This window comes from Eumetopias jubatus, unplaced genomic scaffold, assembly GCF_037043125.1.
Source record: "Eumetopias jubatus isolate StellerSeaLion01/CBP00866 unplaced genomic scaffold, mEumJub1_p1.0 scaffold_2, whole genome shotgun sequence".
NCBI classification, from domain to species: Eukaryota; Metazoa; Chordata; class Mammalia; order Carnivora; family Otariidae; genus Eumetopias; species Eumetopias jubatus.
The window spans coordinates 55,482,635-55,503,011 of record NW_028274808.1 but is presented as its reverse complement, the minus strand read 5'-3'; the positions used below and the strand labels follow the sequence as shown (position 1 = coordinate 55,503,011).

The 20,377-nt window shown below is 39.5% G+C and overlaps 1 protein-coding gene across 2 annotated transcripts in view; it reads left to right on the top strand.

The window, feature by feature from the left end:
* GALNT7 (polypeptide N-acetylgalactosaminyltransferase 7) overlaps positions 1-20,377 on the top strand; it is a 148,049-nt gene extending 127,672 nt beyond the window's left edge. For both annotated transcript variants that reach the window (XM_028114274.2, XM_028114275.2), the window contains exons 7-12: positions 793-910; positions 2,643-2,765; positions 8,840-9,058; positions 13,599-13,697; positions 14,411-14,539; positions 17,949-20,377. In XM_028114274.2, the coding sequence (XP_027970075.1) occupies positions 793-910; positions 2,643-2,765; positions 8,840-9,058; positions 13,599-13,697; positions 14,411-14,539; positions 17,949-18,086 (826 nt within the window). In that variant the 3' untranslated portion in view covers positions 18,087-20,377. The remainder of the gene's footprint in view (positions 1-792; positions 911-2,642; positions 2,766-8,839; positions 9,059-13,598; positions 13,698-14,410; positions 14,540-17,948) is intronic.

The following is a 20,377-nucleotide window of genomic DNA, read 5'->3' as shown; positions in this document are numbered from 1 at the left end:
GTAGGAATTAGTGACAGATTGAATATTAGGTGTGATGATGAAGAAGGTACTCAGGTGGAGGAGGCTACTTAGGAATCATGACACATTAATCATTAATTGTGGGGAGGAGTGGGAAACAGGATGAAAATGATTCCCCCTAGCATTTCCTCTAGAGAGGTGAGTGGTCTGTCCCCAAAGAGGACCCAGTTCAAGATTCCATTCAAGAAGCCCCTTGCATTCCTACCTCCTGACACAGTAAATAGCTAATGTCTAATTCTCCTGTGTCGTTCCTGTGCTACATTTGCAAACTCTGAATGAACTGTGACTGTTCTGCCATGATTTACACCTTTATTTGGCATGCCCCTGAGCTATAAAATTAAAAAATGACAGACTACTTCCATGGTCTATGGTTGCACTCATCCTAGAATGACTCATAAATCATTGTAGGAGCAGTTAGCAGACCATGGCTGTATGGCTCAGTATTTTTAGGAGTGAAAGAGAAAATTCTATCTTAACTCACTCTCAGGGCTTAATTTTCAAACCAACAGAGGAACTAAGGCGCCCTCTAATGGCAAAATGATTCAATGCTCTAATTTGTAATGAACTGCAAATTGGATTTCAGATAGAAATCAGTAAATTCATTAAATTATAAACAGATTGTTTTGTGGAGGCTTTGTAATTTCTTAATGTTTGGCCATCGGTTTTGTCTCTTCTGTGAATTATTTAAACTGTGTTCCAAAAGGGCTGTTGTCTGTTGGTGAAGGGGTACTGGGGGTTTATCTTTAATAGTTATTGCAGTGTTTCTTCACTTAGGTCCCCTGCCATGGCTGGTGGGTTATTTGCCATTGAACGAGACTTCTTCTTCGAACTGGGTCTGTATGATCCAGGTCTCCAGATTTGGGGTGGTGAAAACTTTGAGATCTCATACAAGGTAACATTTCATTTAAACAAATGCAATTCTCTAAGTAGTTACCAACTTTTGTGACTTTCAGATAAGGCTGGTTTCTTTGGGGGAAAAACTGTTTAATGCATTTCTCTAAATTATAAAGAATGGCTAACAAAAATGCATACCTTTGGGGAAAAATAGGGCAAAATGCAAACTCCAGACTTCTTACATATTTACATGGTTCATCTCAACATTGAAGCCTGCAAACTTCAAAAATGAAAATACTAGGGCGCCTGGGTGGCTCGGTCAGTCACGTGTCCAACCCTTGGTTTCGGCTCAGGTCATGATCTTGGAGTCCTGGGATCGAGCCCCGCATCAGGATCTGCGCTCAGTGGGGAGTCTGCTTGAGGATTTTCTCTCTCCCCCACTCCGTCTGCCCCATCCCTGCTCGCACACATACACATTCTCTCTCTCTCTTTCTCTAAAATAAGTAAATAAATCTTTTTAAAAAATGAAAATACCTCCTCTTCCCACTCCCCGCCTTACCCTCCAGACTTTCTGTACATTGGAGCCTTTTGTTACAAAAGCCCTTTGGGGAATCTGCCTGTATGGGGGCCACATTTGACCATCCACTGACACAGTTACCCTTTATCACTATAGGACATGATGATTCAGGACAGAAGCAGGTCCCAGCCATGACTGTGCATCCTCGGACTGACATTGGAGCTGCCTTCCTTTAGCAACCCCTGTTGTTGAGGCAGTCCTTGGACAATAATACCATCCATGCTCCAACCCCTCCCTCCCACTGCCCCCAAGAAAGAAAGAGAACTATATCACAGTGTGAGTTAAACAGATATTTATTGCTTCTTGTCTTAAATGTCCAAAGACAGAAGAAGAATAACTCAGTCCCTGCTGTCAAGGAACTTAGAGTTCATAAGAAGAGATTAGAATTAAATTCATAATATGATAAGAAGGTAGATGGCATTCAATTGGTGTGGTTAAGAAACAGCGTCATACTGGAGGGAGAATTTGAGGCAAACTAGAAAGGTGGGCATGATATCGATAAGCAGAGATAAAGGAAGGGGAAGGAGACCTCAGAGCAAATAGACTGGGGAAAAGTACAAAGGTGGGAACATGAAGAATGCGTTCAGGAAACGGTGAGGAGCCCAGTGTAGCAGAATCTGACAGCCTGAGTAAGAAAGACACCCAAGAAGAGCAAGTGGACAGGTACGTTAGGATTGTTTGGAGGAGGGCCTCTAATGCTGAGCCAAGAGGTTTCTACTGAATTTAATAAGCAGGGGTAACTTATTGAAGATACCAAGCAAGAGAATAACATGACCCAAAGTTGCCCTTCAGCTAGAATAATCTTACTATACATAGGGATAGCACTGATTTGAGAGAAGCTGGAGATGAAGAAGCCAGCTTGGAGGTTATTATAATAATCAGCCAGGTGGGAAATCCATTAGCCGTGGAAATGGTGAATGATATCAGGAATGAGGAATCTGAGTGACTTTGCAAGGTGACACTGGGCAAAGGGTGTTTAAAGCTACAAGTACACAAGGGGCCCTGAGTCGCAGAATATTACTGCATTCTTATGGCCTTGTTTGTTATTATATGAGTTTGAAAAACACATTATTTTAGGATCTGTTTCATTTATGAATTCCCCATGGGCACTGTTATCTAATTTAGGTTTTATATTTACATTTATGAGAGAAATTTTCAAGTATAATTTATTTTGATGTTTGAAACAACTTCCACATGTGTTTTTCCTTGACAGATATGGCAGTGTGGTGGTAAATTACTGTTTGTCCCCTGCTCTCGTGTTGGACACATCTACCGTCTCGAGGGCTGGCAAGGGAATCCTCCGCCCATTTATGTCGGGTCTTCTCCAACTCTAAAGGTGAGTCTTTGGATACAAGGAGAGAAGCCTAGGGAGCTCTGTACCACACGTGCCTCATTGATATACCACACCCTGTGGTAGTCACTTTAGTGGCTGCTCCCTGAATGCGATAAATCTTTTAAGCAGTCAGCGCTGGTTCTCCCTTTTAACTTAAGCTGGACTTATTCATGAAACACCTTATCGTTTTTGTTTTGTTTTGTTTTGTTTTGTTGAAGTAGAGTTGACATACAATACAGGTGTACACAGGTATTCAACATGTATATATGTTGTGAAGTGATCACAATAAATCTGGCTACCATCTGTCACCATAAAAGTTGTTACAATATTATTAACTCTGTTCCCTATGCTGTGCATTGCTCCCCTTCCCCTGTGTCACCCATCTGCTCACCCGTCTAACTCCAGCAACCGTCTGTTTGTCCTCTGCGTCTATGAATCTGTTTCTGCTTTGTTTGTTTGTTTGGTCTTTTAGATCCCACATAGAAGTGAAATCATATGGTATTTGTCTTTCTTTGCCTTACTTATTTCACTTACTATAATACCAGCCATGTTGTCCATTTGGGTCCATCTGTGTTCTAACAAATGGCAAGATTTCATTCTTTTTTATGGCTGAGTAATATTCCATTGTGTTTGTGTGTGTGTGTGTGTGTGTGTGTGTGTGTGTATGTGAGTGTGTATATATCTGTATACCCCACATCTTTATCTATCAGTATTATCCATGGACACTTAGGTTGCTTCCATATCTTGGCTATTGTAATTATAAACTGTATTATAATTATAAACTGTATTATAAATAATGCTGCAATGAACATAGGGGCATGTATATCTTTTTGAATTAGTGTTTTTGTTTTTTTAAAGATTTTATTTATTTATTTGAGAGAGAGAATGAGAGACAGAGAGCACGAGAGGAAAGAGGGTCAGAGGGAGAGGCAGACCCCCCCGCTGAGCAGGGAGCCTGATGTGGGACTCGATCCCGGGACTCCAGGATCATGACCTGAGCCGAAGGCAGTCGCTTAACCAACTGAGCCACCCAGGAGCCCTGAATTAGTGTTTTTGTACTCTAGGGATAAATACTCAGAAGTAGAATTGCTAGGTTGTATGGTAGTTCTGTTTTCAATTTTTTGAGGCATCTCCATACTGTTTTCCATAGTGGCTGCACCAATTTGCATTTTCAAAAACAGCACACAAGTGTTACCTTTTCTTCATATCTTCACCAACACTTGTTATTTCTTGTCATTTTGATGGTAGCCATTCTGACAGGTGTGAGATGATATCTCATTGTGGTTTTGATTTGTGTTTCCCTGATGATGAGTGAGGTTAAGTAACTTTTCATGTGTCTGTTGGACAACCTGTCTGTCTTTTTTGGAGAAATGTCTGTTCAGGTCATCTGCCCATTTTTTAAGTGGGTTGTTTGCTTTTTGATATTGACTCATGTGAGTTCTTTATATATTTTGGATAGTAACCCCTGTTTGGTTGGATCATTTGCAAATATCCTCCCATTCAGTAGAATGTCTTTTCATTTTTTTGATGGTTTCCTTCACCATACAAAAGCTATTTAGTTTGATGTAGTCCCATTTGTTTATTTTCTTTTGTTGCACTTGCCTGAGGAGATAGATCCAAAAAAATGTTGTCCAAGAGCTTGCTTCCAATGTTTTCTTAGGAGTTTTATGGTTTTAGGTCTTATATTTAAGTCTTTAGTCCATTTTGAGTTTATTTTGTATATGGTATAAGAAAGCCATCCAGTTTCATTCTTTTGCAAGTAGCTGTCCAGTTTTCCTAACATTTATTAAAGAAACTGTCTTTTCCCCTTTGCGTCATTTGTCAAAGATTAATTGACCATATAAGTATGGGTTTATTTCTGGACTCTGTTCTGTTCCATTGAGGTATGAATCTGTTTTTGTGCCAGTACCATACTGTTTTGATTGCTATAACTTTGTAGTATAATTTGAAATCAGGGAGCATGACACCTCCAGGTTTGTTCTTCTTTCTCAAGATTGCTTTGGCTATTCAGGGTCTTTTATGGTTCCACACAAATTGTAGGATTATTTTTTCTCGTTCTATGAAAAATACTATTGGTATTTTGATAGAGATTGCACTGAATCTGTAAATTGCTTTGGGTTGTATGGACATTTTAATAATATTGATTCTTCCAATCCATGGTGTGGTGTATCTTTCCATTTTTTTGTGTGTCATCTTTAATTTCTTTCATCAACATCTTACAGTTTTTGGAGTATGGGTCTTTCACCTCCTTAGTTAAATTTATTTCTAGATTTTTTTTTGATGCAATTGTAAATGGATTATTTTCTTAATTTCTTTTTCCAGTAGTTCATTATTAGTGTATAGAAATGCAACTGGCTTATGTATATTAATTTCATATCCTACAACTTAACTGAATTCATTTATTAGTTCTAATAGCTTTTTGGTAGAGTCTTTAGGGTTTTCTATGTAGAAGTGTCCTGTCATCTGCAAATAGTGACAGTTTAACTTCTTCTTTCCCAGTTTGGATGCTTTTTATTTCTTTGTTTATCCGACTGCCATGGCTAGGACTTCCAACACTAAGTTGAATAAAAGTGGCAAGAGTGGGCATCCTTGTCCCAGATCTTAGGTGGAAATCTTTTGGCTTTTCATCATTGAGTATGATGTTAGCTTGTGAACGTGTCATATATGGCTTCCATTATGTTGAAGTATGTTTCCTCTATACTCACCTTGTTGAGAATTTTTATCATAAATGCATGTTGAATTTTATCAAATCCTTTTTCTGCATCCATTGAGAAAATTATATGATTTTTCTTTTTATTAATGTGGTGTATCATGTTGACTGATTTGTGGACATTGAACCATCCTTGCATCCCTGGAATAAATTCCACTTGATCATGGTGTATAATCCTTTCAGTGTATTGTTGAATTCAGCTTGCTGACATTTTGTTGAGGATTTTTGCATCTATGTTTATCAGGGATCTTATTATTTTTTAAGATTATTCGTTGTATCCCATTCTGATTTAAGATTTCTATATTGAATGTTCTCTGTGAGGAGACATCTCAGACAAACTAAAAAAAAAAAACCGCCACTCCATAGGAAAGTAGTTGAAAGGAAAATACCAGCTTCTACTATTTTCACATGAGTAAAATATTATTTTTGTTTGGTCTAAAAAAATTAATCATTAGGAGCTTCTGCAGTAAACAAAATCAAATTTTTGAACAATGCTTGCAAAAGATTAGTATCTTTTGTCCCTCAAACCAGGGACAAAGCAAAAAAGCCTCACATATAGGCCAGATGTCCCACTCCTAGGAAGATGAAGTCCTCTATTCTGGACTGAGCAACTTTGAAGTTTCTTTAGTTGGGCTGCTTTCATAAATTCTGAGAGCATAGGAGTCTGATTCCATTCATTTTCTGGAGCCCTTAAACCAAGTCAAAAGCAGAAGGAAGTTTATTATTGGCTGCAGATGCAACTTGGAAATGTTCCTTAAAGGGAAATAGATAATAGAAGCAGAGATGGAAAGGTCTTAGCATGAACACAGGTTCCTAACTAGCCAAATTATCATAGAAATGGCCAAATGGAGCCCCAGCTACAAGAGGAGATGAGATTAAAATATCCGCGATAAAACAGAGCACCAAATTAATACCAGGCCAGACTGGCATTGCAGGAAAAGAACCTGCCCTTGGAGTTGGACCCATAAACATGAAGAATTAATGGAAAGTCACATTGATTCATGAAGGCCTGTGCTACAAGGGAAAGGAAAAGAGATGAGAGGGAAATCTTTATCCACTCTAAAAATTAACTGTACATATCATAAAAATGACATAAAAATGTAATATTCGTGAGTGCCTAGAGTGTGCCAGGCACTTTTTTTCCCCCTCCATCATCCACTGCAACCACAGCGTTCCAATGGCTTACATCTATTTATCCAGCTCGTCTGTCTTCTTGGAGCTTCCGACTTTGATAGGCAGTTGTCCCCTAGAATTCTCTTCTTAGATGACCCTCAGGCATTTCAAACTCAATGTAGTCAAAGCTGAACTTTTAACTTTTTCCCAAAAGCAATTCCTTTTCCTGCATTCTCTGTTTGCCCATGAATGTAACTTAGAGGGGGTGTTAGGGTAGTCTTCCTCCCTTCCCTCCCACCTTACCGAGCCCTGAAGATTCTACCTCATACTTATTTCTAAAATCCGTTCCTTTCTGTGCTTCGCGCAGGTGCTCGAATCTCTCTCATGGATATTAAATAGCCTCCTACTTGGCTGTCTCTCATCAGCTACAACCCCCTTCAGTCCATCTTCCATTCACCACCAGTGTTACTCCCCTGAAAATTAAATCTGATGTCTGTACCTGTTCAAAGCCTTTTGATGGCCCTCAGCTAAAGGATAAAATTCAAAGTCCTTAAAAAAGAATAATAATAATAGCTAACACTTTTTGAGTGCTTGGTATATACCAGACACTAAATGCTTTTTCATATTCACAAAACACAAGCTATGTTGTGGAAAACTACTTGCAGGACTCCAAATGCACCATGCTATGTCACACTTCTTTTGGGTTTCTCTTTACCCTGAATGCCATTCCCACATAATGAACCACTCCTTCAAGACCGAGCTGTCCTGGGCCCCTCCATGCTGCCCCTCTGGCCTTTTCCTTCCCAAACAATGAAATGCTCCCTCTTTGTGTTGCTGTAACCGTATGTGTCTGCACTGAATTCATCACGTTCATTAGTATCTAGAAGACTTGGGCTGTGTCTAATTTTGGATGACTTTGCAAAAGTTAAGACTATTTAGCAATAACATTATGTGTTCTTGTGCGATACTACCACATACAACTTTTTTGGAACCCAGGGGCTTTTGCAACAGCATGCCTGTGTTCACCCTTTGGTAGTCATAGCCTGGGAGAATCTTTTTTTTTTTTTTTCAAAGATTTATTTATTTATTTGAGAGAACGAGAATGAGAGAGAGAGAGTACATGAGAGGGGGGAGGGTTAGAGGAAGAAGCAGGCTCCTCGCCGAGCAGGGAGCCCGATGCGGGACTCGATCCCGGGACTCCAGGATCATGACCTGAGCTGAAGGCAGTCGCTTAACCAACTGAGCCACCCAGGCGCCCTGTAGCCTGGGAGAATCTTAACCTGAACGCAAGGTGTTTTCTTTTTTTAATTTAAATTCAATTAGCCAACATGGAGTACATCATTAGTTTCTGCTGCACAAGATGTTTTCTACTCCTGATGTAAATCAGGGCTCAGCAACGATGGCCTTTAGACCAAATCCAGCCCATTTTAGTAAATAAAGTGATAGCGGGCACCAGCACACCCCTCTGCCTGCGTGCTGTGTAAGCTACCTTCTCATGACAACAGCAGAGTTGAGTAGTTGCTACAGAGGCTGCGTGGCCCACTGTTGCCAAAGATCCTTACTCTCTGGCCTTTTGTAGAGAAAATTTGCCGGGACTAGATTATGTACTCAATCTGTCATAATATTCGTGTCCGCCTGCATTCATTCCATTAAACCTTAGAATACAGGTCTTTGTCAATTTTCACAGTATCAGCTTATTTTATTGTTCCTTAATTGCTTTTCCTTAAAATGCATCAACTGGGGAAAATATCCGGTTAATTCTGGGTGATAGCAAATGTTTCTATTATAGTCATAGCATGACCCAAAAAGCCACTTGCAAACAGAGCTATTGTTTTTTTGTGATGGTTTCTGAAATGAGTCTTTTCCCTACACATGCTCGTAGTGTGGTTCTAATAGAAAGAGATTATTCTGGGTAAAGGAGCATCCATGTCCAGCCAGCCTCTCCTGAACCCTTTCTGAACTTCACCTTCTTCCTGTAGACGGTGGATAGAACATACGATCTTAGAATATACGATCTTTACAGCTCGGTGATGTCAGATTCTGCGTCCGTCACTTCTTAGTTGAACATGCATGATATTTTATCTTTAGCAATTGACATATTCGGGTCATTAGCTCACTTGCATTTGTTTAATTAAATATCAGGTCCTATTGAGATGAGTTTGTTATATGTTGGTCATATTTCATGTGTCTAAGATGGGCTATTTATGGCATTGCAGATATTTTTCTTTTTCTAACAGTATCTTCTTTTTCACAGAATTATGTTAGAGTTGTAGAGGTTTGGTGGGATGAATACAAAGACTACTTCTATGCTAGTCGTCCTGAATCAAAGGCATTACCATATGGAGATATATCTGAGCTGAAAAAATTTCGAGAAGATCACAACTGCAAAAGTTTCAAATGGTTCATGGAAGAAATAGCTTATGACATAACTTCACATTACCCTTTGCCACCCAAAAATGTCGAATGGGGAGAAGTAAGTACTGGCCAGTATTTAGGTCTCAAAATGTGTGTGTTTGGGGACGGAGTTTGGGAGAAGGCAGAGAGATAATGGAAATATGTGAGTGAAAGAGAAGAATTCTTGGGGCAAAGTTTCTCTAAAAACTGTATGGTAACCTCCCCCACCTTTCCACCAGACCGTTAACACCTCCCCTGATGCCCCCCACCCCCACCCAACCACTGTGTCCCCTGCTCTCAGCTTTTGGACTTACGGCTCTCCGTCCTGGAATGACGTCCACTCCCTGCAGCTCCTCCTGCCCCTCCCTCCAAGTCCTATTCCTGGCTAATTCCAATTATCCTATTGCTCTCAATTTAGAAAGCACCAATTCTAAAAAGCCTTTCTTATTCATCCCCCACCCAGTCAGAAAGACTGAGTTCTTGATCTTTCCATGGGTTCTCATAGCAGCCAGTCTCCATGCTCGGGGCCTGGTTCACCATTGTGTCTCACTGGACTAATGCAGAGACCCCCATATACAATACAAAGACTGAGTTCTTGATCTTTTCATGGGTTCTCATAGCAGCCAGTCTCCATGCTCGGGGCCTGGTTCACCATTGTGTCTCATTGGACTAATGCAGAGACCCCCATATACAATACAAAGACTGAGTTCTTGATCTTTCCATGGGTTCTCATAGCAGCCAGTCTCCATGCTCAGGAGCTGGTTCACCATTGTGTCCCAATGGACTAATGCAGAGAGCCACATATACAATAGGCACTCAAACAATGCTTGTCAAATGAATGAATGAATTAATGGTAACTGAAAATAAGTAAATCAGGCCAAGGCATTGATTGGTGTTGTCATTTGTTTTTCCAGACTTGCCTTTGTAACCTCATTTCTGATTTTATGCACGTGTATTAAACGTGCCATGAACTTTCAAACCTAGGTACTGTTGCTCAGTTACGTATTCAACAGCTACTGGTCAAGGGCCTGCTGTGTGCCAGTCACTCTTCTAGACATGAAACAAGACAGGCATGTCCTTTTCATCAGGGGAAAGTTCTATCCCCTTGGGCTAGTGGGAAAGAGACAACAACAGGGAAGACAAGACAGGTAATGGCAGATGGTGGTGAGGCCTACAAAGGAAATAAACAGGTGATGTTCAGGAGGATGTAGGGACAGATTACAGAAGCCTTCTTTGAAGAGGTGGCATTTAATCTGAGATCTGAATGATATACCAGAGAGCCAAGAGAGAGTGTTCCAAGCAGAGAAAATGGTGAGGTTGGAGGCTCTGAGTCAGGAAATGCTTTGCCTTTGTGATAATCAGAAAAGAGGAGATTAATGAGGAGGGAGGCCTTTATCCTGTGGGTGTAGGAAGCCATGGGAGGGTTTTAAGGAGGTAACATAAATTGATTTATGCTTTGCTTTTTAATTACCCTGTTGTGAGGGTTTAGAGTAGAAACAGGGATGCCAGTTAGGAAACCTAGTAGGGTAGTTCCGGTGAGAAGCGATGGGAGCTGAGACCAGGAAGTCAAAAATGGAATGCAGAGAAGCAGACCGACGTGAGACACATAATTCTTCTGGAGGCAGATCGCTGATGGATGGGGGTGTGAAGGATGTGGGCCAAGATGACTAGTTTTGGTTTTCCTTTGAGTAGCCGCTGAGGTGGGGGTGCTGGTGGAGGGGATGGGGGGAGGGTTGGGAACGGCAAGTTCTTTCTCGGCCTTCTGGTCGTGTGAGGTGCCCACTAGACGGCCAGGTGCAGCTGTGAAATTGAAGCCCAGAAAAGAGGAATGTACATTTGGAGCCATCGGCAGGTTCATTGTTTCATGAAACCGAATGAACTCACCTAGGGAGAAAATAGAGACAGATAAAAGACGGGATCCAGCCTTGAGGGATTCCAACATTTAGAGTTGGGGAATAAAAGAAACCGACCCTTATGCTGTTCACCTCTTGGTTTAATACCATCCCCCCCCCAGCCCCGCCCTCCCATACTCTTATCTCACCTCTGTGTTCTAGTGTAGCAAACCGTGTGTGACTCCCAACTAGACCATGAGCCCCTGGAAGTCCAGACCAGATTTTGGTACTCTTAAATCTCCAAGCACACCTGATTAATATAGTGCCTTTTACATAAAAGGAATGACTCCTCCTGGTGACTCCTCTTGGTCAGTCTCCTGACTTTGAAACCATCTACATGCCGACGACTCTCACATTTCTATCTCTAGCCCAAATCTGTCTCCTGGAGCCCAGACAAGTACCTCCAACATGCTACTTGTTATCTCCACTGGATTGTCTAACAGAGACTTCAAACTCAGCATATCCAAAACTGAGCTCCCTATCTCCCCTCCCAGCCAGTCTTTGCGGATCGCTCAGACCAAAAACTTTGGCTACTCCTTTGTCTCCTCTTCTCTCGCACTTCACATCCAGTTCCCAGATCTGAACCCTTCTTACTGTGCTTTAAGCCACTACATCTCTGAGATTAACTTTGCCTCCCTGCAGCCTGTTCTCAAGCAGCAGAGTGATCTCTTTAAACTGTGAATCAGGTCATGTAACTCCTCTGTTAGAAACGGGCGGTGGAGTGAAGGCAGAGCCCTTCCTAGTGGCCTTGAGGCCACTGTACAATCTGGCCCCGTTGTTCTCTGGCCTCTCCTTCTGCTTCTCTCCCCACTCCGTGCCAGCCCCACCGCTCCCCCATTTACCCGCACGCTCCTGCTGTTCCCTCTGCCCGAAAGCAAAGTCAGCCTCTACGCCGGGCCTGACATTTATACAGCCGGCCCTTGAACAACATGGGTTCGAACTGCACAGGTTCACTTATACACGCATTTTCTTCCAGTATAGGAAATGTATTTTCCCTTCCTTATGATTTTCTTTTTTTTTTTTTTTTTTAAGATTTTATTTGAGAGAGCACACGCATGAGCCGGGGTGGGGGTGGGGGAGGGGCAGAGGGAGAAGCAGGCTCCCCGCTGAGCAGGGAGCCCGACATAGGGCTTGATCCCAGGACCCAGGGATCATGACCTGAGCCCAAGGCAGACACTTGACCGACTGAGCCACCCAGGCGACCCTCTTCCTTATGATCTCCTTAACATTTTTCTTTTCTCTCGCTTGCTTTATTGTAAGAATATAGTATATAATACATATAACATACAAAGTATGTGTTAATTGACTCTGTTTGTTGTTGGTAAGGCTTCCGGTCAATAGTATGCTATCAGTAGTGAAGTTTTGGGGAAACCAAAAGTTGCATACAGGTTTTTGACTGTGTAGCAGGTTGGCATCCCTAACCCCTGCGTTGTTCAGGGGTCAATTGTGTATACCTCAACACTGCTCCGATGTTACCTTCTCAGGGAGAGTCTGCCTGCTGTCCCCAAAGCCCTCTTAGTCCCCACCTTGAACTTGCTTTTCTTTTTCTTTTCTCCATGGCACTTACCACTTCCAAACATGGTATGTTTTTTGCTTATATTCTGTCTTTCCCTCCCTAGAATGTAAGCTTGCTGGGGCAAGGATCTTTTATCTATTTTGTTCTCTGGTGTAACAGAGCCTTACAACATGCTGGACAAGTACTCACCAAATATTTGATGAATAAAGAAAGTCACGAGTGAATGAATAGGTGGAATTTTCTGTTCTCCCTTTATAAGCTCATCCCTAAATATATCTTCACTTTAACCTCTATCCCCACTCTGGCCCCTGTACATTACACCTCACTTCTCAGCATTCCCTGCACATTGCAAGGTAAACCCTTATAAACCCCATGTCTCCCTGGGAACAGTCTTCAGCATTCCTCCAAGCAGGGCGAGAGGCTCCTTTCTCCGCATGCCCATCCCTCTATCCTGCTGGACGCTTAGCTCTCAGTCTCGCTACAGACGTGAGGGCCCTGGCCCATGACTTGATTCTCACCTCGTGTCTTCTAAAGCACTTATCATCATAGGTTGCTCAGTCAATATTTGCTGACCAAGTGAAAGAATAAATATTTTATCCAAATACTATAGTAATTCATAATTTAGTTAACAAATGCGTAGTATGTCCAGAAAAAGGAAAATGTGCATTCCAAAGATGAACCCCTGTGTTTGCTTCTCACCCACATTATTCATATCAGAGGAAAGTCTCACTGCCTGGCCCATCTGCCCTAACTTTTGTCCCCTGGGCCTCTTGGAGACAGCTGCCAAAATTGTCGCACAGCCATTTCTTACGTATTTAATCTGGTCTAGACATCTAGGGCCAGTGTCTGCTACCACTGGGGTTAGGGAACTGTGCTCTGTTTTCTTCTCATCCACATGAATTCTCATGAACCTGGAATTGTATTTCATATCTTTTTTTTTTCTTCTGCAGTATTTTATCAAAATCTATAGACTAGTGCTCTCAGTTGGAGTAAGCCCATTGCAGTGTGGACTTCAAGACCATAAATGATTTCAGAGACGACTGGCATACTCTGAGCTACTCAAAGACTGACAAGATCGTCTTAACCTAGCATTACACGTACCCAGACTTCCACTGTGAACTGCAGTATTTAGCATGAAACTCTCTTCCCCTATTGCTAGAGCTCACTAAAGCTAAACTGTTGCCTGCTTTTTGGTTCATTCATTTTTGTAGATCAGAGGGCTTGAGACTGTCTACTGCATTGATAGCATGGGGAAGACAAACGGAGGCTTTGTTGAGCTAGGACCCTGCCACAGGATGGGAGGGAATCAGGTAAATAACCATACTTATTAGAGCAGCTAGTCTTAATGATCAGGGGGTTTCATTTGCTTTTTAATTTGATGATTTTGTTTGAGTAAAGTTAAGCATTCTGTAAAAAACCTGAAAGTGCTAAAGCATTTACTTAGATGAGGGGGACAATAGCAGTATTGGGTTTTCACACAAGCAATCCAAATCTGGAATTTATTTCTGATCTAAGAGATTAGAATATATTCCTATGTGAGTATATAACCATGTAAGCCTAGCTCTGTAGTAATTTTATTTGCAAATTTTGTTCAGTATTCCACATTTCCCCCTAATAAATTAACTAGGCTGTTACTGCCAGTACAGTATATTTCACTAATATATTTTCTTACTTCCTTAATGTGGGTATTGTTCTTGCCTCTAATTTAGATTGTCAAATGTCATCAGCTCTATTTCCACGTTTTCATCTGCTCACACTGTCAGTACATAATAAATATGTGTTAATGACCCATTCTATATCTAAGAGGCTAAAGAACATAATCCTTTAAGTGTTAGCAGGAGTCTTTGCTAATATGAAAATGAATATAGTTTCTATCTTTGGACATAGAATTCTGAACATACAGAAAAATTATAGGAAAATAAGATAGTCATTGAGTTTAATTATGAGTTAAGTTTCTTTTTTTTTTTAAATAATGTATATCAGCAGAGAAGGTGCCTTGTTATTTTCTTTTTTTTTTTAATAGCTTTTTCGAATCAACGAAGCTAATCAACTCATGCAGTATGACCAATGTTTGACAAAGGGGCCTGATGGATCCAAAGTTATGATTACACACTGTAATCTAAATGAATTTAAGGAATGGCAGTACTTTAAGGTATTGTGCATTTCGTCTCCTGAAATACTATTTGCTATTTCATTTTAATAATACCTACCACCTGGAATTTAGATGGATAAATCTTAAAATATATATGTATATATAGATATATGTATATATGTGTGTGTGTGTGTGTGTTTATATACATACATATATATAAAATTGCAGTCATATTGCATTTATATTTCATGTTGTCCAGCAGGTGGAGATAGAGACACACAACACTTAGAAGTCTGGGCCTTCCCAACTTCTTTATCATAACTGGATAAATACTGTTTTAAAGGTCATGTTTAGTTATTCCCTTGACACCATGGGAGCAGGTTTTCTCTTTCAGCTGTGAATATTCCAGGTTCTTTGCCAAGTTGAAGATTCCAACATATTAATGTATTTATGTATAATTTTCAGTGTCTAGACTTGACTAAATCAATTTATTGTGAAACATAAAGCTGGGAAAGCTGCCCCAAACTGAAAGAACCTGGCAACCCTCAACTTTATTTACTCATCTAGTGGTCGTGATCATAACGTGTCTGTCATGCAAGCCCTGACTTGCTAGGTAGTGATGTTATTATGACCCGCTTAATATTCCCGGTTATCATCATTCATGGATAATTACTATGAAGTGGTAAGTATGTGTCAGGTGCTGATTTTTTTCCTATAGCATGTTAGAAAGGAGAAGGTTAACACAAACCCTGAAGAACAGAGCATTTATTTCCACAAAGAAAGATGAATAATAGCAGTAAGTGTTATGGGGGTCAGTGAGAACAGTACTAATAAAATAGTAAAAGAAGGGTATGGCAGACCAGAAACTACCATCCAGAAGTAGTTTAATGGATAAAAAAAAATGGAATGTACATATTTTAGATATTTTAAAAGCCACAGCATTGAGTACACATTTGTGCATCAGACATTACTAAATATTTCTTGGGGCCCGATGATGTGGTGACTTCAAAAAGAAGCCAAAGCCCATCATACTCTAATGGCAGAAAAGAAAGAACTGCAGAAATGAAAGTAAATAAAATGCCATAGGTTAACAGAGGAGAGATTAATAGGATGAGTTTCATTGAGGAAGTATCATTGTACCAGATCTTGAGATAGAAAAAGGTTTTTTGTAGAGGATAAACAAGAAAACTGGGTGAGCAAAGGCGTGGAATGAAAGTGTGTAGAAAACTCTAGGACTCATGTTTAGTTTGGTATCCCTAAATTGTAGTCCACATGAAAGAACATTGAACTTCATTTTGTAAGTTTTGGAGAGTGAATGACTTTATTCCAGTGAGAGGAAAACAGTGGATACTTTTAGGAAAATAACTCCAGGAACATTGTGAAGTATGGACTGATAAGCAGATCAGCTCAGTCTGCAGTTCTCAGACTTCCGGTCTCTAGGTTCTCTCTACACTCTTGAAAATTACTGAGAACCCCGCAACAGATTTAATTTATCTATGTCATAGCTAAAAATATTTTCTGAATTGCAAATTAAACCTGAGAAATTTTGTAAGCATGTATTTGTATTGTATTATATTTGCACTTATGCATTAATTCATGTAAAAGTTAATGATAACCCTACTACATTATCATTGTTTTATAATTTTGCAAATCCCTTTAAATGTCTGGTTTAATAGAAGACAGCTGGATTCTCATACTGCTTCTGCATTCAATTTGATGTGATATGTTGTTTTAGTTGAAGTATATGAGGAAAATCTAGCCTCAAACATGTGGTTAGAAAAGAGAGGATTAATTTAATAGCCTCTTCAGATAATTGTATTCTTCTTTGATGCTACACCACAGCTAAGTAACTGGTCGTTTCTTATAAGTTTTTTGCAGTGTAGAATCTGAAACCATATCAGTGAACATTTTGCCCTCTGTTACATTAAAATCCATTGATCTGTCTTAAACTCTGAAAGGATCTTTTACTCATGTCTGCTTTTGTAACATCATGCATTGCTTATTTGGAAAATATTGGCTCACTAAGTTTTGTAGATCATCCAAATGTTGACACATTGCATTAAACAGTGTCAAAAAATCACAAATATAACCACTGATTTTCATGGTAAAGCTGTCAAGTTCATGGTGGTGGGTACAAGTTTTCCACAACTCTAATTTTTGCTTGAAAAGTCAAATTCTATCAGTGGCAACAAATAGTGTCAGATTAGCGTTGCTGTTTTTTTTTTAAGTGACAGGCTTACTTCATTTTCTAGAAAAAGTCTGCCCAGTCCCAAGTTTGAATAACCATAGTTTGTCTAGAGTTGTCCTTTCGAGTAAAAATGACATTACATGAAAAAAGCAGCTAGTTGGACTCTCAGGTCAAACAAATGTTCATGTGCTTTCCTTCTAGATAACCACTGTACTTCACTATGTGGAAGTGCTTTATGCACACTTTATATTTCATCTCAGAATATTTTTAAAAGTATACTCAAGGGTAGGGGCGCCTGGGTGACTCCGTCGGTTAAGCGTCTGGCTCTTGGTTTCGGCTCAAGTCATGATCTCATGGGTCATGGGACCAAGCCCCATACTGGGCTCCGTGCTCAGCCAGGAGTCGGCTTGAGATATACTCCCTCTGCCCCTCCCCCCACTTGCACACAGTAGTTTCTCACTCTCTTTCTCTCTAAAATAAATATCTTTTTAAAAAAAGTATACTCAAGGGTCAGGATTTAATAAAACTAATGTTGTACTGTTTCATCACAGAACACCTTTAAGTAAAACTAGCATTTTCTTTCTTAGCTATGGATGTATGGCCACGAATACTGAGACTACTAGCACACTTATGTCACTGCTTGACTTATGCTAAGGCCCCAGCATTTTTACCTGCCATTGCTTTTGCAAAATCAGTATACATGTCCGTGCAATGAAAAAGGCAAATGGGGTCTTCGTATTATAAAGATAGTTTTGGCCTTACAGACCCAATCTTAGATAGTCTGAGGACTACCATATGAGACGCCCTGAGCTATATTGAAGACATCTACAACAGAGGATGAGGGCTAAACTAAGGCATATGCGGTGAGTCTGGGAAAGGCTATAGATCAGAGACACTGCAAATATCAGTCCTCAATGACTGCTACAATTTGAATGAATAAAGGAAGGTGTAGCATGAAAGGCCTCTGTCCTGAGGCCTGGAAGGATGGTACTGCCATTAGCCAGGGTGGGAACTGAAGAAAGAAGTAGGTTTGGAGGGGAAGACAATGAAATGAAGTTTCTATACCATTGAATTTGAGGTACCGGCAGTACATTATGACTTAACAATAAAAGGACTCAGAAGACTGATAAATCAGGAAAAATCCAAAGTCTGAGGTATGGTTGGTTTAAGCCTGTCCTATCTGCTGGAATTCTCTTCTTGCAAAAGCCAGGTAATGACTTCGAATATCAGTGATACCAAAAGAAGTACAAATTTAAAATTCCTTTGTCCTTTGTTTTCCAGAGCCTGCACAGATTTACTCACATTCCTTCAGGAAAGTGCTTAGATCGTTCAGACGTCCTCCATCAAGTGTTCATCTCCGATTGTGACTCCAGTAAAATGACTCAAAAGTGGGAAATGAACAACATCCATAGCGTTTAGAAAGAATGAAAGAAACCAATAACCTACCTACTGACATATAAATTTATACAGGACTGAAAACCGCCTGAAACCTGCTGCAACTGTTATTAACTCTGTACAGTTCCAAACCCAGAACCTCCTGATCAGTTTGAAGGACGTTGATAAACTGTGATTTTACAATAACATTATCATCTGCAGTTACTGTTTACAAAACTGCTTTTACCTTAAACTTTGTAGATGTTTACATCTTTTTTTGTTTTAAGATGATGTTGGTAATTTGTGCATTTAGCTCTGTTTTATTTAGAACAGAGTTAAAAGCATCCTTGTCTTCTTTGGGATTACACTCAGGGGTCTGAAAGGCAGTTTGATTTTATTTTATTTTTTTTTAAACACACTTGAAAACAAGGTTGGAGTAACCAGACTTTCATATATAACTTGGTGATTATCAACCTGTTGTGTCTTTATTTAATTTTACATCTTTATGAAGCACTGCCACAGGTTCTTAGCCAAGGTGGCCTTCCTTCACAGTCATGCTGCTTTTTTGAAAGGTGAATTTCAACACATTTAGTGCCTCTTTCATTTCTCAGTATATATTTCAAGAGCTTTTGATGAAATTTATAGGATGGTAACGATGGAATTGTCATCTGTATGAGGAACACTTTCACTACTCAAAAATGACTTTATGTGCTACCATTTGTTCTGATATTGAATGTTGTATGGCTTGAAAAAGAAAAGACAGTATAGAACATCCAAGGCTATTTTATAGGATTGAAAATTGTATGGCATTAACTCCCTGACTCGCTGGCCTGCCCAACGCTCTCTGTTGATACTGACTCCTAAGATAGCAAAGGGGGTCTACCAACTAGAGAAAAATTGTCAACTGACATCTGGGATTTACTTTTCCCTTATACCTATCACTACAGAAAATTAATTCTCGGTTTTGAAACCTTGAAGTGTGGGGGTAACAAAAACAACAAAATACCACTGTAAACACATCCAGGGTTCATTCTGACCAAGGTAAGAATTTCCAAGCCCTTGTTAGATTAATCCTTACAGAACTCCTGTGCATTACAACCTAAGCTGTGGAACCTCTGAAGCCAAGATTGAATGGATGTTTCATGTATGTCTTCATCCAAATGAAATCCCCTGCACATTTTTTTAAATTAAAAAAAAAAAAGGCTATTTAAAAATACAGTTCATGAACAGATATAAACTTCTGTTAGGTTAGGTGTTAGTTCCCTAGTGTTTCTTTTTTTTTTTTAGGAAGCATATTTCTATTAGTATTTTTCCAGTGAAAAGAAGGCTTGTTTGGATTTCAACATTTATTAAGATAGTACCTACTATAGGAAAACCAAATAGCGCAAGTGGTCAATTAAATTTTAATTTCTAAGTCATAGTCTTTTGTTACCCAAAAGATTAAAATGCTACACTGAGTGCAACAAAAAAAAAAGAGAGAGAGGGAAAAAGCTGATGAAGTGGGGAATGGCAAGGAAATTACGCATTTTTGATCCTGTAATCATGGTATCATTACAAGAAAGGAATTTCACAAACTATTGCCAGAGGGAACTATTTTTAATTAAAGCTTAAAAAAGGAAAGAAAAAAAATCTACATTTGTTTAGAAGAAAAGCCTACAAATTTGTTTCTTCCAAGCTTAGCTCTTAAATATGGAGAGTCAGAGTTAAACATCCTGAACAGAGTTTTATTTGTAATTTTGACTTGTCAAGTTATATTTTGCTACTGATCTGTGATCAGCCATTTTAACTTTCATGCATCTCTAGGGATGTTTAAAAAGAAATACATTTATATATGCTTATACAACTGCAAAATAAATCAACTATAAAAGGAAACTAAGAGAATTGGTACTTTAATTACTTGTGTCTTTGCAAATAGGCTCCATTTTCCTTGTTGAATAGATTATAACCTTGTTAACTATGCATAGACCTAAGAAAGGTGGCACATAAACTGTGCGTGTAAATTTTAAATGGGTATTTTGTGCAATTCGTTGGTACTCTATGAAAATGATTCTATATATTGAAATCAGAAACCTTACCAAACATGAAAAACATCAGAAGCTGCTGCCATATGACTATTTTCTACTGTAGGCTGCTTTGGAAATAATTCCCATATCCTTGCTTTGTAAGTTGATAATATCACTATGCATTTCTACACATTTTATAAATTTGATTTATGCAGATTTTGATACGCTGTATGTTTCTGTAGAAATTGTATAAATATTCAAATTTTATTAGGGATAAATTTGAGAAGTTTATGTATATCTTAAATCTGGGTTGCTTGTTTTTTAGGTGAGAAA